The sequence below is a fragment of the Pelophylax lessonae genome (genome assembly GCF_965119305.1).
Source record: "Pelophylax lessonae genome assembly, chromosome: 7".
Taxonomy (NCBI): Eukaryota; Metazoa; Chordata; class Amphibia; order Anura; family Ranidae; genus Pelophylax; species Pelophylax lessonae.
This window is the reverse complement of record NC_138774.1, coordinates 62,021,753-62,034,565: the sequence shown is the minus strand read 5'-3', so window position 1 is coordinate 62,034,565 and position 12,813 is coordinate 62,021,753. Positions and strand designations below refer to the sequence as shown.

At 43.8% G+C, this 12,813-nt stretch overlaps 1 protein-coding gene across 1 annotated transcript in view; it reads left to right on the top strand.

The window, feature by feature from the left end:
* The window catches only part of LOC309559995 (complement factor B-like), a 230,250-nt gene extending 224,710 nt beyond the window's left edge, over positions 1 to 5,540 (top strand). Inside the window, exons 16-19 of the mRNA XM_082263476.1 lie at positions 1,119 to 1,222; positions 3,090 to 3,222; positions 4,300 to 4,349; positions 5,354 to 5,540. Coding sequence (XP_082119602.1) covers positions 1,119 to 1,222; positions 3,090 to 3,222; positions 4,300 to 4,349; positions 5,354 to 5,506 — 440 coding nt within the window. The 3' untranslated portion in view covers positions 5,507 to 5,540. The remainder of the gene's footprint in view (positions 1 to 1,118; positions 1,223 to 3,089; positions 3,223 to 4,299; positions 4,350 to 5,353) is intronic.
* The last annotated feature ends 7,273 nt before the right edge of the window (positions 5,541 to 12,813 follow it).

Here is a 12,813-nt window from a genome sequence, read left to right as displayed (position 1 = left end):
AAACAGCTGTGTTTTATTTGTCAGGTTGCTTTAACTGACATAATATGCAAATCGAAGCTCACCTCTTTGATCTGCAGATGAAAGGATCAGAGTTAAGCCCCTTTCACACTTGTGCGACTTGAAAGCTGCGCGATTTTACCGCGATTTTGATGCGATTTTGACTCGACTTGAAGCAATGTCTATGTCTTTGGACCTCAAAACGCATTAAAATCGGGCCAAAGTAGTGCAGGAACTACTTTGAAGTTGCTGCAACTTTAAGGCCCCATTCAGACTAGTGCGACTTGTCCCGCGATTTTGGACCGCAAAATCGCATGACAAGTTGTTTTCCATTATTTTCAATGAGTCCCATTCATATCAGTGCGTTTTGAAGTTGCACCGACTTCAAAGTAGTTCCTGCACTACTTTGCCACGATTTGATTGCGTTTTGAGCCATAGCCATTGCCATTGCTTTCAAAATCACGTCAAAATCGCAGCAAAATCGCGCCGCAAAATCGCGGTAAAATTGCGTCGCATGAGTGTGAAAGGGGCCTAAGTTGCGCATATATGAATGGGTATCATTGGAAAACATTGCAAACGACATGTCGTGCAACTCTGATGACCAAAGTTGCATGACAAGTTGCACAAGTAACAGTAGTGATACTTTGTATCTCTCTATCTTGCCTATGAACAGTGTTTATAAAGAGAGTGTCAAGAGGTCTGTTTTACAGAAGTGGCTATAGTAGCACCTGTATTTACACACAACTCCTGGCTGTCATTTTGACCGGTGGGAATTGCCGGCAGCAAGGCAGAGATGCAGGTTTTTTGGGGCGTTTAGCTACTATTTTTGCAGCAATGTTCAAAAAAGCGCCAATTTCCATAACAATTAAAAAGGGCCGGATTAGGAAATGTTTATCTTATACCTATGTACTCTTAGTAGCACGTTTTTGAAGGTAGAAATTGCTGTTTTTTCTGTAAACTTGTAACTTTTACAGATCGTTTTTCTGGTAATTGTATTTATGAATGACATTTGTACCTCAAAGTTTTGGCTTTAGATATACTTTAACTCAATCTTATGGTGTTAAAAAATATACAGTACAAACAGTTGTATGGACAAATTTTGTCTTTTTTTCCTCCCACAGAAAACTTTCTACTGGCTGGAAATCTGGTGAAAGCGTTGTTTATAACAGAAAAAAGTAAAAATGATTTTGAGCAGATGAATGTCCAGATAAAGCAAGGGAACTGGGTAAGGAGGACTGCAATCTGTATTCCCATTGTCTAGATCAGTGTTTTTGATATGATTGCGTCTTTAGACCTGTACACATGATCAGACAATCGGATGACAAATAGCACTTTTGAAGGTACAGTAGAAATTGAAACAAAAAAAAACAAAGCATGGGGTTCTTCCCAAAAATCCATACCAGCATGCAGCCTGGTGGCCCAGAAAAGGAGGAGCACGATCCCCCTTTTTCTGTATCATACCAGGCTACATACCCTCAACAAGGGACACCCGTGACAAGGCACCTTGTCCTCATGTTGATGAGGACAAGTGCCTCCTCCCACAACCCTGGCACAGCGGTTGTGGTGGTCTGTGGACTGGGGGCTTGTTGAAATCTTGAATCCCCCTTTAAAAATAAGGAGCCTCAGATATCGACCCCCCTGTGTGGGACAGGTGTTATTAAAATAATTTATTTTTGACCCCTTCACACTGATTGCCTCCCGGCCCTTTAGGAGTTTTAACGTTGAGAGGCGGAGGCACAGATTCGGGTTATATGACCACTGGTCCGGCCACATCTGGAGTATGCTGTCCAGTTCTGGGCACCGGTCCTCAGGAAGGATGTGCTGGAACTGGAGAAAGTCCAGAGAAGGGCAACAAAAATAATTAGGGGAATGGAGGACATCAGCTATGAGGAAAGACTACAAGCACTGAACCTGTTGTCTCTGGAGAAGAGACGATTGAGGGGGGATATGATATCAATGTACAAATACTGTACTGGTGACCCTAGCATAAGGAACAAACTATTCAGAGAAAGGAGATACAATAAGACACGTGGCCACTCACTAAAACTTGAGGAAAGGCGGTTTAACCTTAAAGTGCGTAAGGGGTTCTTCACTGTAAGAGCGGTAAGGATGTTGAATTCTCTTCCACAAGCAGTCGTATCAGCAGAGAGCATTGATAGTTTCAAAAAACTATTAGATGGACACCTTAAAGACCACAACATACAGGAGTATACAATGTACGGTTAAAAGCAAACACACACACATCATAGGTTGAACTGGATGGACTGATGTCTTTTTTCAACCTCACTAACTATGTAACTATATGTAACTATGTTATTGGCTGTCACAGTGGTCACATGATTGGAAAGCTCCCGATTGCAAGTATGCATTGGGAGCTTACTGATCCCCACCCGCTACCATGCTGACAGTATGGTAAGTTGTTTACACAGGGTGGCAGTTATGCGGATGCTCGCCGTTAAGGCCCACCTACCGACAGGCCGCACATATGCGTATGGCCGGTGGGAAGAGGGTAAAGGCAGGGCCAGATTAACGTAGGGGCTATTGGAGCTGCAGCTCCAGGCCCCTACCTTTATATAGGCCCCGGGTTGGCCATATTCACTGTTACCGCTCTTCTGTCACTTGTAAACACAGAAGTCTGGCTTCTATGCTCGCTTCCCCAGGCAGCTCCCTCAGAACCTCCCCACACAGCGCGAAGGCCGGACAAGGAGGGACAGTTGCCGATGCATGGATGTGTTTATGGGCTTCAGAGACAGCATCCCATGTTGAATTAGGCATGCATGACTGCACCCTTCCTCCTCTGGGTGCATGCCAAGGCACGGCCCTTAAGGCCCTTCAAAATCCTCAGCACCAAGCCCATGATGCTCTTAATCCGGCCCTGGGTAAAGGAGTCTTCTAGACTCCGATAAGCCCCCCTGTCTGCAGACCCTTATTTCCCTGTGCAGCCTAGGTCCAGCTCTGCCAATTGACCATTTAGTTTGGCCGATTGCTGAACAGCCAAAATTCAGTCTGAATTGGCAGCTCATCACTAGTACTCACAAAGACAGTCAGCCTCTCCTCTGTCTGATTTTTTTTTCTCATTCCGTCCTTAACAGAGACAAGGCTGCCTGAAAGATGCAGAGAAAGTGAAGGACTTTAAAGATGTGGTCGATATCAAAGATGTTGTAACTGACAATTTCCTGTGTACTGGAGGAATAGACCCTGAAGTGGATCCCCAGACCTGCAAAGGTAATCTATAACATTGCTAGGCCAATTTATTTATTGATTTCATGCTTGCCTATATTCCAAAGAATATGTCAGGACAGTACAAGGGAGCCGCCATTGCTGACTTGGTTTTAAAAGTGCAGTGGTCAGAGCTTTTATCCCAATCACTAGTCCTTACCCCTCTACATGTTACGTCATTGACCTAGAACAAGGATGTGTGTATACCAGGTGTCCAGATAACTCATATACACATGCCTTTTCCAACAGTCATGTTCCTTGCACTTAAAAAAAAAAAAAAAACAAGTCAAAAGTGGAAGTTCTCTTATTTCTATCCTGGCAAATTTACTTTTCTTTTAGGAAGACATGGCTGGGTTCACCCACCCCTTTTCCTTGGAGACATCAGGAGGGGAAAAAAGGAATAGAAAGTTCCAAATTCCCAGAAACCGTACAAAGCTGAAATGTCACTTTTAGATGGACTTGAGGCTTAAAAGTATTAAGAGGGCAACTTTCATCATGCTAGGACATGGCTTATGCAGGTCTTAGCAGAAATCTGGAGCTTATGGGGTTGATTTACTAATGGCAAATAGACTGTGAACTTTGCAAAGTGTTGTTGCACTCATCAAGTGCAGTTGCTCCAGACTTTAGTAAATGAGGTAAAGCTTCACTTTGCAAAGAATATCCAAGTGAGTAGAGCTTCTGCTCATTTACTAAGTTCTAGAGAAACTGCTCTTGCAGAGTGCGCAGACTATTTGCCTTTAGTAAATCAACCTCTATGTGTCTCTTTAACAGTTCCTTCTTCCTTAAAGTCATTTGACTTCTGGTTTAGCTTTTCTTGTCTGTCATACACAACTGGCCTTATTCGATAAAGCGTGCTAAGTACAGCAACTCATTACAATTCATCTTGTATCATAATGATTCATTCAGATTCATTGCTTTCAGTCCATCCAAAATGTATGAAGACAAAAGCACATTGACTCTTGCATTCATTATTGGATATGGCAGGCAATGTACCTATTTCAGGCAATATAGTAGTAATAAACTGTTGCTAAGTTGCTAAGCAGAGTGTATCAGTTTATTTATGCTTATTTTTATCTCTTGCAGGAGATGCTGGTGGTCCTCTTATTAAACAATATAACAAGCGTTACATACAGGTACAGTAAACCCATCTTTTAATTTCGAGGGGTGGATTGCCAGCATAGTTTTGTAACATGTTTTGCTTTACCTTGCCTCACTTTCCAGCAATCAATTATGCATTGCCCATGTATTTTGGTATTTTTATTTTTTATACCTGCAAAATAATTTTTCTTCCCTAGTGATCTTCCATTAATTGTTCTCATTACAAACCAGTGCAAGCTCCATACTTTACCGTTCACCTTTTCTTTTCAATTCCATTTCACTTTTCCTGCCCTCCCCTTTGCTTTGAAGGAGCACTGTCAGAGATCCTTTCCTTTCCTTTTGATTTATAAGATAAAACTTTTCCTTCCTTGTTTATTGGAGATCTATCTACTAATTTTTTTTAAAAATAGAAGCTGGTTAAAGTTTCTTAATAACAATCCTAACTCTAACCCTTGTTCTAGCTGTCAAAGGGACAACCAACTCAAAAGTATATACAGAGGCTCATGGCCAAGCAGGTGGACAGTATTGGCCATTGGCACTTTGCAAAATTAACATTTTTACTTACAATTTTGAAGCCAGTGCCTGGAAGCTAAGAAGTACTTTTAAAAGTTGACATATTCATTAACATATTTCACAATGGGAAGAGTTGTATATATGGGAATTGCAGTTGTGGTTCAGTGCCTAAGGGTGCAACACCAAGCAATCAAAATTTACTTATATTTTCCTTAAGTTGTTCACCTCTCCTGGCCACCCTTTGGCTAAATTCTCCACGAGAACAGTTGGGTATAGGGGTATGTGAGTCAGAAGGCTTACTACACTGTAGTTCAGGAAACCCAAAATGATCAAAATGTTTGGTTTGTTTGTGCAATTGCAGTAGCTGTGAATACAAAGCATACAGCATTTTGCCTCCAAGATCATTTAGCATTTATTTTTTCATAAAATAATCACATGATACAAGAGGGCAGAGCAGCAGGGTGTCTAGTTCCCAGGTATTTTGCAATAACCTTTTGAAATCTTACCCTCTTTTCTGCTTCTACAGGTTGGAGTAATAAGTTGGGGAACAGTGAATAGCTGTAAAGGGTATAAAAGGGAACGGGTCCCTGCAGATTCCCGGGACTTCCATGCTGCCGTTATCCCCGGGATGAAGTGGATAGAAGAAATTATAAAAGATGAACTTATATACCTGAAATGAATGTTTCACATCTTGTGGGCAGAGAAGAACTAATAACAATATTTTTGCCAATACTGATATTTCAGCTTTGGATATAAGCCACCTACTTCTTAATGCTCTTGGGGACTCTGGCATTTACTCTGTACCTAAGCTTCTTTCATAAGGAGCCTTCACTCTCTTTCTTGGATCTTTGTGTCACTCTACATTATCCAGGAGGATCTAGAATCCATAATAGCATTAGAGGGAGGAGAAAATAAGAAGCCAATGGGTAACATTACTAGCATCCAGTTATAATTGATGATATAAATGTTTTGGGAGGGCTTTCCCTAAAATGGACCTATACGTTTCTGAATACATCACTCTGAGTGATGGTTAAAAAAAAGTTATAGCAAGCTCTGAAATACTTATCTTTCCCTTAAAGTTCTTGTACTTTGGCAGCCAGCTGGTCACATGATCAATGTTGTGGCACTGATCACATGGTTCCTGCTAAAGGTTGATCTATCTAACAGTTCATCTAGAGCAAGGCAGGCAGTGGCTCCCATTTCGTCAACAGAGATTACAAAACGAATTGACCAGTTATGTGGCATGCACTGAATTGAGACTGGAGTGGTAAGTATTTCAGCCCTTATATTACTCCTTATTTATTCATCTACACAAGACTATTGACATAGGTTTATATCACACAATAGGTCCAGTTTAAGAGTTAGGGCTACCAATAAAATCAAATTTATTTCTGGTATAGAGTGATAGTGGTAGACTGAATGTAACAGCCTCACCAAGGAGATACAGCACAACAAGTTTTCTTCTCAGATCTTCTCTCCTTTACTGGTCCAGTCATCCCCACTTCTTTAACATGTCAAACTAGCAGCAGACATGATCTGACAAGAATCACACTGGAAAATATTCAATTAAAGGTACAGCTAACGTCTTTCCCAAATGCATTGCTTTCTATCTCAAGCTATGATGAAGAGGGTGTTTTTGGACCCCTAAAATGTGTTGGATATAATTGTCCCTCTGACCCATACTGTGGAATAAAGTCACATCTGGACCTTTCAGCAGTGGTGCGGTGCGTCAATTCACAGTTTTTTGCTACACTAAACTACAAGCCAAGGAGAATGTGGAGATCCTATTGGGTGTAGCTGGCTGCCTGGGAACCATATCACCTACATCAACTTCGTTACATTAAGGCTGCTTTCACACTACTCCATTGCAAAAACACAGTAAAAATGCATATGCTTTTTTGCTGTATTTTTTCACCTGTAAAAAAAGAACACGTGACTCACAAAATGCAAAAAAAATGCACAGTTTTTTTTTTTTACCGCACCAAACATGCATCAAAAATGCAGCGCGCAGGGCTTTAAGAATACAACTGACCCACAACTGACTGGTGTGAAGAGTTTCCAAGGATTGAATGGGCATGCATTTTTCTTTTGGTTTTGGTAAGGCTGATCAGTGTGAAAGGCCCTTAAGATAGGATCTAATACCTACAGTGCCTTGCGAAAGTATTCGGCCCCCTTGAACTTTTCGACCTTTTGTCACATTTCAGGCTTCAAACATAAAGATATAAAACTGTAATTTTTGTGAAGAATCAACAAGTGGGACACAATCATGAAGTGGAACGAAATTTATTGGGTATTTCAAACTTTTTTTTAACAAATAAAAAACTGAAAAATTGGGCGTGCAAAATTATTCAGCCCCCTTAAGTTAATACTTTGTAGCGCCACCTTTTGCTGCGATTACAGCTGTAAGTCGCTTGGGGTATGTCTCTATCAGTTTCGCACATCAAGAGACTGAAATTTTTACCCATTCCTCCTTGCAAAACAGCTCGAGCTCAGTGAGGTTGGATGGAGAGTGTTTGTGAACAGCAGTTTTCAGTTCTTTCCACAGATTCTCGATTGGATTCAGGTCTGGACTTTGACTTGGCCATTCTAACACCTGGATATGTTTATTTGTGAACCATTCCATTGTAGATTTTGCTTTATCTTTTGGATCATTGTCTTGTTGGAAGACAAATCTCCATCCCAGTCTCAGGTCTTTTGCAGACTCCATCAGGTTTTCTTCCAGAATGGTCCTGTATTTGGCTCCATCCATCTTCCCATCAATTGTAATCATCTTCCCTGTCCCTGCTGAAGAAAAGCAGGCCCAAGCCATGATGCTGCTACCACCATGTTTGACAGTGGGGATGGTGTGTTCAGGGTGATGAGCTGTGTTGGTTTTATGCCAAACATAACGTTTTGCATTGTTGCCAAAAAGTTTGATTTTTGTTTCATCTGACCAGAGCACCTTCTTCCACATGTTTGGTGTGTCTCCCAAGTTTGAAATATCCAATAAATTTCGTTCCACTTCATGATTGTGTCCCACTTGTTGTGGATTCTTCACAAAAAATTACAGTTTTATATCTTTATGTTTTGAAGCCTGAAATGTGGCAAAAGGTTGAAAAGTTCAAGGGGGCCGAATACGTTCGCAAGGCACTGTATAGGATAATCTCATGGGTCCAATGCTATTTTCCACTTTCTTTAAATAATGTGTCTGCCCCAAATATTTCAGTGAGGAACTGTGTCCTCTGAGTACCAGACATGTGGGAACTGTGTGGAAAGGTGAAGTATGGGTAAGCTAGAGGAATCTAACAAGCTACAAAGTATAGTCTGCCCTAATCACACTCTATTCAAAATGGATCTAAGTTTCTTTCTTAAAAATGCATACTAGCTTTTAATCATTGCAGTCAAATATTCACTTTGCTTATTAATGCGAAACACTGAAAAATGTCAGTGCAATAGATTTTGTAAATATTTACAGTCAATAAAAAAAAATTAATTCTGTTCTTTATGGTCTTTTAGTTTACTGTTATTAATTGAAGCCTTATTGTTTATTCTAACCTACCTGTAAAATATACAATATATAGATAAGTCGTATTACTCTAAAATAGAATTGGAAACAAGGTTTCTAGTCAATGGTTATAAATAGAATAGATTACTACCCTACCCAAAAAATATTTTTCCAACACATCACCATAACAGTATAAAAAGGCAGTACTTTTGTCCAATTCATGCCCAAGTTTTTTTTCTTTTAAAAACTTTGTAAGCACAAAAAAAAAAAAAAAAAAAAAAAAAAAACGATCTGCTAGAAATCCAGAGAGCTTCTAACTTCCTTTATTGAGCTGAAAACACTGTGCCTCTGCTCCCAATCACAAAACAGCCCTGCTAGAGTTCTCCTTTCCTGGACTACAAACGTTCCCGTATTCCAGCAAAACAATGCTGCTGCCTTGCCTCTTGGGAAAGGGTTCTTGGAAGATGTGTTGTTGAGGGCCATATTCATGTTATTAGAAACTGACCTAAGTCCCCCTGATATATCTTCCTCCAAGAAGCTGCCTCTGCAGGAATTTTACAGGCCTGATGAAGATGCCAAAGGGGTAATATTAGTTGACGTTTAATTCTGGAACATACCTAACTAATCTTAAAAATGCCCACCCCCCTCCCCCTCCTAACACCTATTTTGACTAACCTGTGTAAGCAAGACGCAAAAACGTACCTATTTTCAGGCCACTCTGGTCACGTGGTCTCCCCTGTGTCAGTCAGTGCCAACTACAGGGGAGAGGAGAGAGTGCTCCACAACACCTGGCAATGCCTGGGAGTCTGACATCACCCATAGGTTTATTATGGTCCATTTGTCGTCTTCGCTCCCTCCTCTCCTCTGCAGCAGCCACTTGTTGAGACAGGGGAGCTGGACAGTGTTGCCAACCCCCGGGAGGGAAATTTACTGGCAGAACGTCCAATATTTACGGACGCACCAATTTTTTACTGGCATTGCAAAAATGTACATAAACAGGCTGTTTTCAGTGCTAAACCGTGCAAATATCAATACTTAAAATATAAACATGTAGATAGTGCTATTATCAATGTGTTTAGGTTAAACAAAAGTCAAAAACCATATTTCTCCATTAACATGAAGATCAGATTAATATAACCCAGCCAGCACAGCGTTCCCCCATATATCAGAGTCCACTGCATTCTCCTTTACATCAGAGTTCCCTTTTACATCAGGATCCGCAGAGTTCCCCCTTCGCACTGTAAGGGGAGAATCCTGCAGACTCTGATGTAAAGGGGAACGCCAGGAACTCTGATGTGGGGGGGGGGCAATCTGGTGACCAGTGACCACCTTACACAGAGTGAATACATTAAGATATGGGGGGGGAGGTTACTAATATAGAGGGATCTTTATATCAATGCCCCCTTACATCAGTGATCCCCCCATCAGACTGGTCTGGCAGCTCTGTCACTGACCTCCTCTCAGGGCTCAGTCAGATGGCCCCTGTCTCCAATCCGCAGGCCCCGCACATCTGACTTCTCCCGTGACCCCCCATCCCGGCAGCGCTCTCACTCAGACTCCCCTGCAGACATGATAAAAGGCAAGAGATGGTCAGAGACTGCGGACATGGTACAGGAGGTGGTCAGAGACTGCGGACATGGTACAGGAGGTGGTCAGAGACTGCGGACATGGTACAGGAGGTGGTCAGAGACTGCGGACATGGTACAGGAGGTGGTCAGAGACTGCGGACATGGTACAGGGGGTGGTCAGAGACTGCGGACATGGTACAGGGGGTGGTCAGAGACTGCGGACATGGTACAGGGGGTGGTCAGAGACTGCGGACATGGTAAAGGGGGTGGACAGAGACTGTGGACATGGTACAGGGGGTGGTCAGAGACTGCGGACATGGTAAAGGGGGTGGTCAGAGACTGCGGACATGGTACAGGGTTGGTCAGAGACTGCGGACATGGTACAGGGGGTGGTCAGAGACTGCGGACATGGTAAAGGGGGTGGTCAGAGACTGCGGACATGGTAAAGGAGGTGGTCAGAGACTGCAGACATGGTAAAGGGGGTGGTCAGAGACTGCGGACATGGTACAGGGGGTGGTCAGAGACTGCGGACATGGTACAGGGGGTGGTCAGAGACTGCGAACATGGTAAAGGGGGGTGGTCAGAGACTGCGGACATGGTACAGAGGGGTGGTCAGGAACTGCGGACATGGTACAGAGGGGTGGTCAGGGACTGCGGACATGGTACAGAGGGGTGGTCAGGGACTGCGGACATGGTACAGAGGGGTGGTCAGGGACTGTGTACATGGTACAGGAGATGGTCAGAGCTCTCCACATGAGTGTCCTCCTCCTAAGTCCCCTTCACCTCTCCACAGCCACATCAGTGACATTACTGCAGAGTGAAGCTGTGACACTGCCTGTGGAGAGGTGAAGGGGGCACAGGAGCAGGACACTGATGTCCTCTGCCCCCTGACTCATCTTTCTACTCCAGTCTGCTCCTGATAGCTGTCGGAGGCTCGGAGCCCCAGCACTCACCAGTCCTCTGCCTCGGCTGTCACAGTCTGCGACTGCTCTGTCCACTCCACTATCCATCCAGCATCTCCTAGTCCACTCCACTCCAGTCCACAGACAGAGTGAGTGACTCGGCCAGCACTCACCAGTCCTCTGCCTCGGCTGTCACAGTCTGCGACTGCTCTGTCCACTCCACCATCCATCCAGCATCTCCTAGTCCACTCCACTCCAGTCCACAGACAGAGTGAGTGACTCGGCCAGCACTCACCAGTCCTCTGCCTCGGCTGTCAGTCTGCGACTGCTCTGTCCACTCCACCATCCATCCAGCATCTCCTAGCCCACTCCAGTCCACAGACAGAGTGAGTGACTCCACATTGTGGGAAAACTTAAATGACGGCGGGGATGGGGGCGGAGGCAGGGGCGGGCACAGGCGGTCCGTGCAGTGGCACTCGTCCGACGAATAGTACGAGTCTGGCAGTCTGCATTGCTGCGAGTGCGAGAGAAGAACTCGGGGACCTCCGGAACTGCGCGCCGCGCATGCGCAGTTCTGACCTTGCCGCCACCGCAGTAGATTTACTGGCACTTTTCTCCTGCTACGGGGATTTACGGGCAGGAGAAAAGTGCCCTGTTTTTACGGGCTGTCCGTAAATCTACGGGCGGTTGGCCACACTGGAGCTGGTCACGTAATTGGAGTGGAGCGGGCTGAAAATAGGAAAGTATAAAGATCTTTCTTACACAGGTTAGTAAGCATAGGTGTTAGGAGGGGGAAGTAGCATGTTTAGTATTAGTTTGGGATGTTTCAGAATTCTACTTTAAGACTGTTTTTCAATAAAGAAACAAGGTAAAAATATACTGCATATTAATGCTGGGACATCATCTGGGGGGGAAGTTGGTTATGGAGTTCAGTTTTGTTGGGAAGAATTAAGTGATTCAGTAACCCAGCTCAGGTATTTACTTTTTGAAGTTTGAACATCTCTTCTAATCTCAAGCAGTTCAATAACAATCTGATGAAATATAAAAGGGTAAAAGAGATTTTTTACATGTAGGCTTTACTTTTTTTGTTCGGGCACTAAATATTAGGAGGTATGGAAGAGCTATGGAGGAAGGATTAAAGCTGAACTCCAGGTAGGATCCTAGGCTGGCCATGGAAGGAGCAATTTTCTTTCCTGCAACCATGAGTTCTATTACCCCATCAACACAGTCAGTGTTCATGGGGGAATCTGTCCCACAGAGCCATTGTGTTCTCCTGCAGGGGGTGGATGCCATGGGGGAAGTAGCTAGCAATAATTGCATGTAAAATCTGACAGGCTGGTTATACCCAAGTGGATCGATCAATCCACTTGGGTACATTCAGCCTGCCCGTTAATAGGTCAAATTTCAGCTGGGTCCTGCTGAACCAACCAAGATTCAATGTTTATGGACAGCTTTACCTGCATACTTATATTGATCAAGCTTTGGCCAATGTAAGTGTAGCACCAACCTAGGTAGGTGCTAGTGAGAGAGTATAGTTTTGAGCTCAGTCTGCTTACCACAGGGGCTGCAGATAAATCTATATTGTTCTCTGCCTATTAGGGAGAAGGATCTGTTACTGAGGTCTGCTCATTATGCTCAATATGTGATTCATTCAGTCTAGACAGTGTTTCACGCTGGTCCAATAGGGAGGCATGTTGGACAGTGGGAGGAAACCTGACGAATGGGTGAATAGGCTTTTGATACAGTCCTGATGATTGGCAGAGGGCAGGTCGCCTCGGTGCATGCCGGGATACTGTATAAAAGCCAGGAGCACATGTGCTCGGGGTCTTTCGTTGGGGAGTGGAGTCCCGGAGGGAGGGGGTGGCTGCCTCCTCCTCTGTAGAGGTGCCAAGTGGTCTCAGGAGGTCGTTTTGAGGACTGGAGGAGTGGTCGACAGGAGCTGAACCCAGAGGTCCAGGGAAGCTGACTGAGAGGGGAGACACTGGAGATACTGTTTCTGCAGTATCGTGAGTACACAAACTCGTATCAAGGG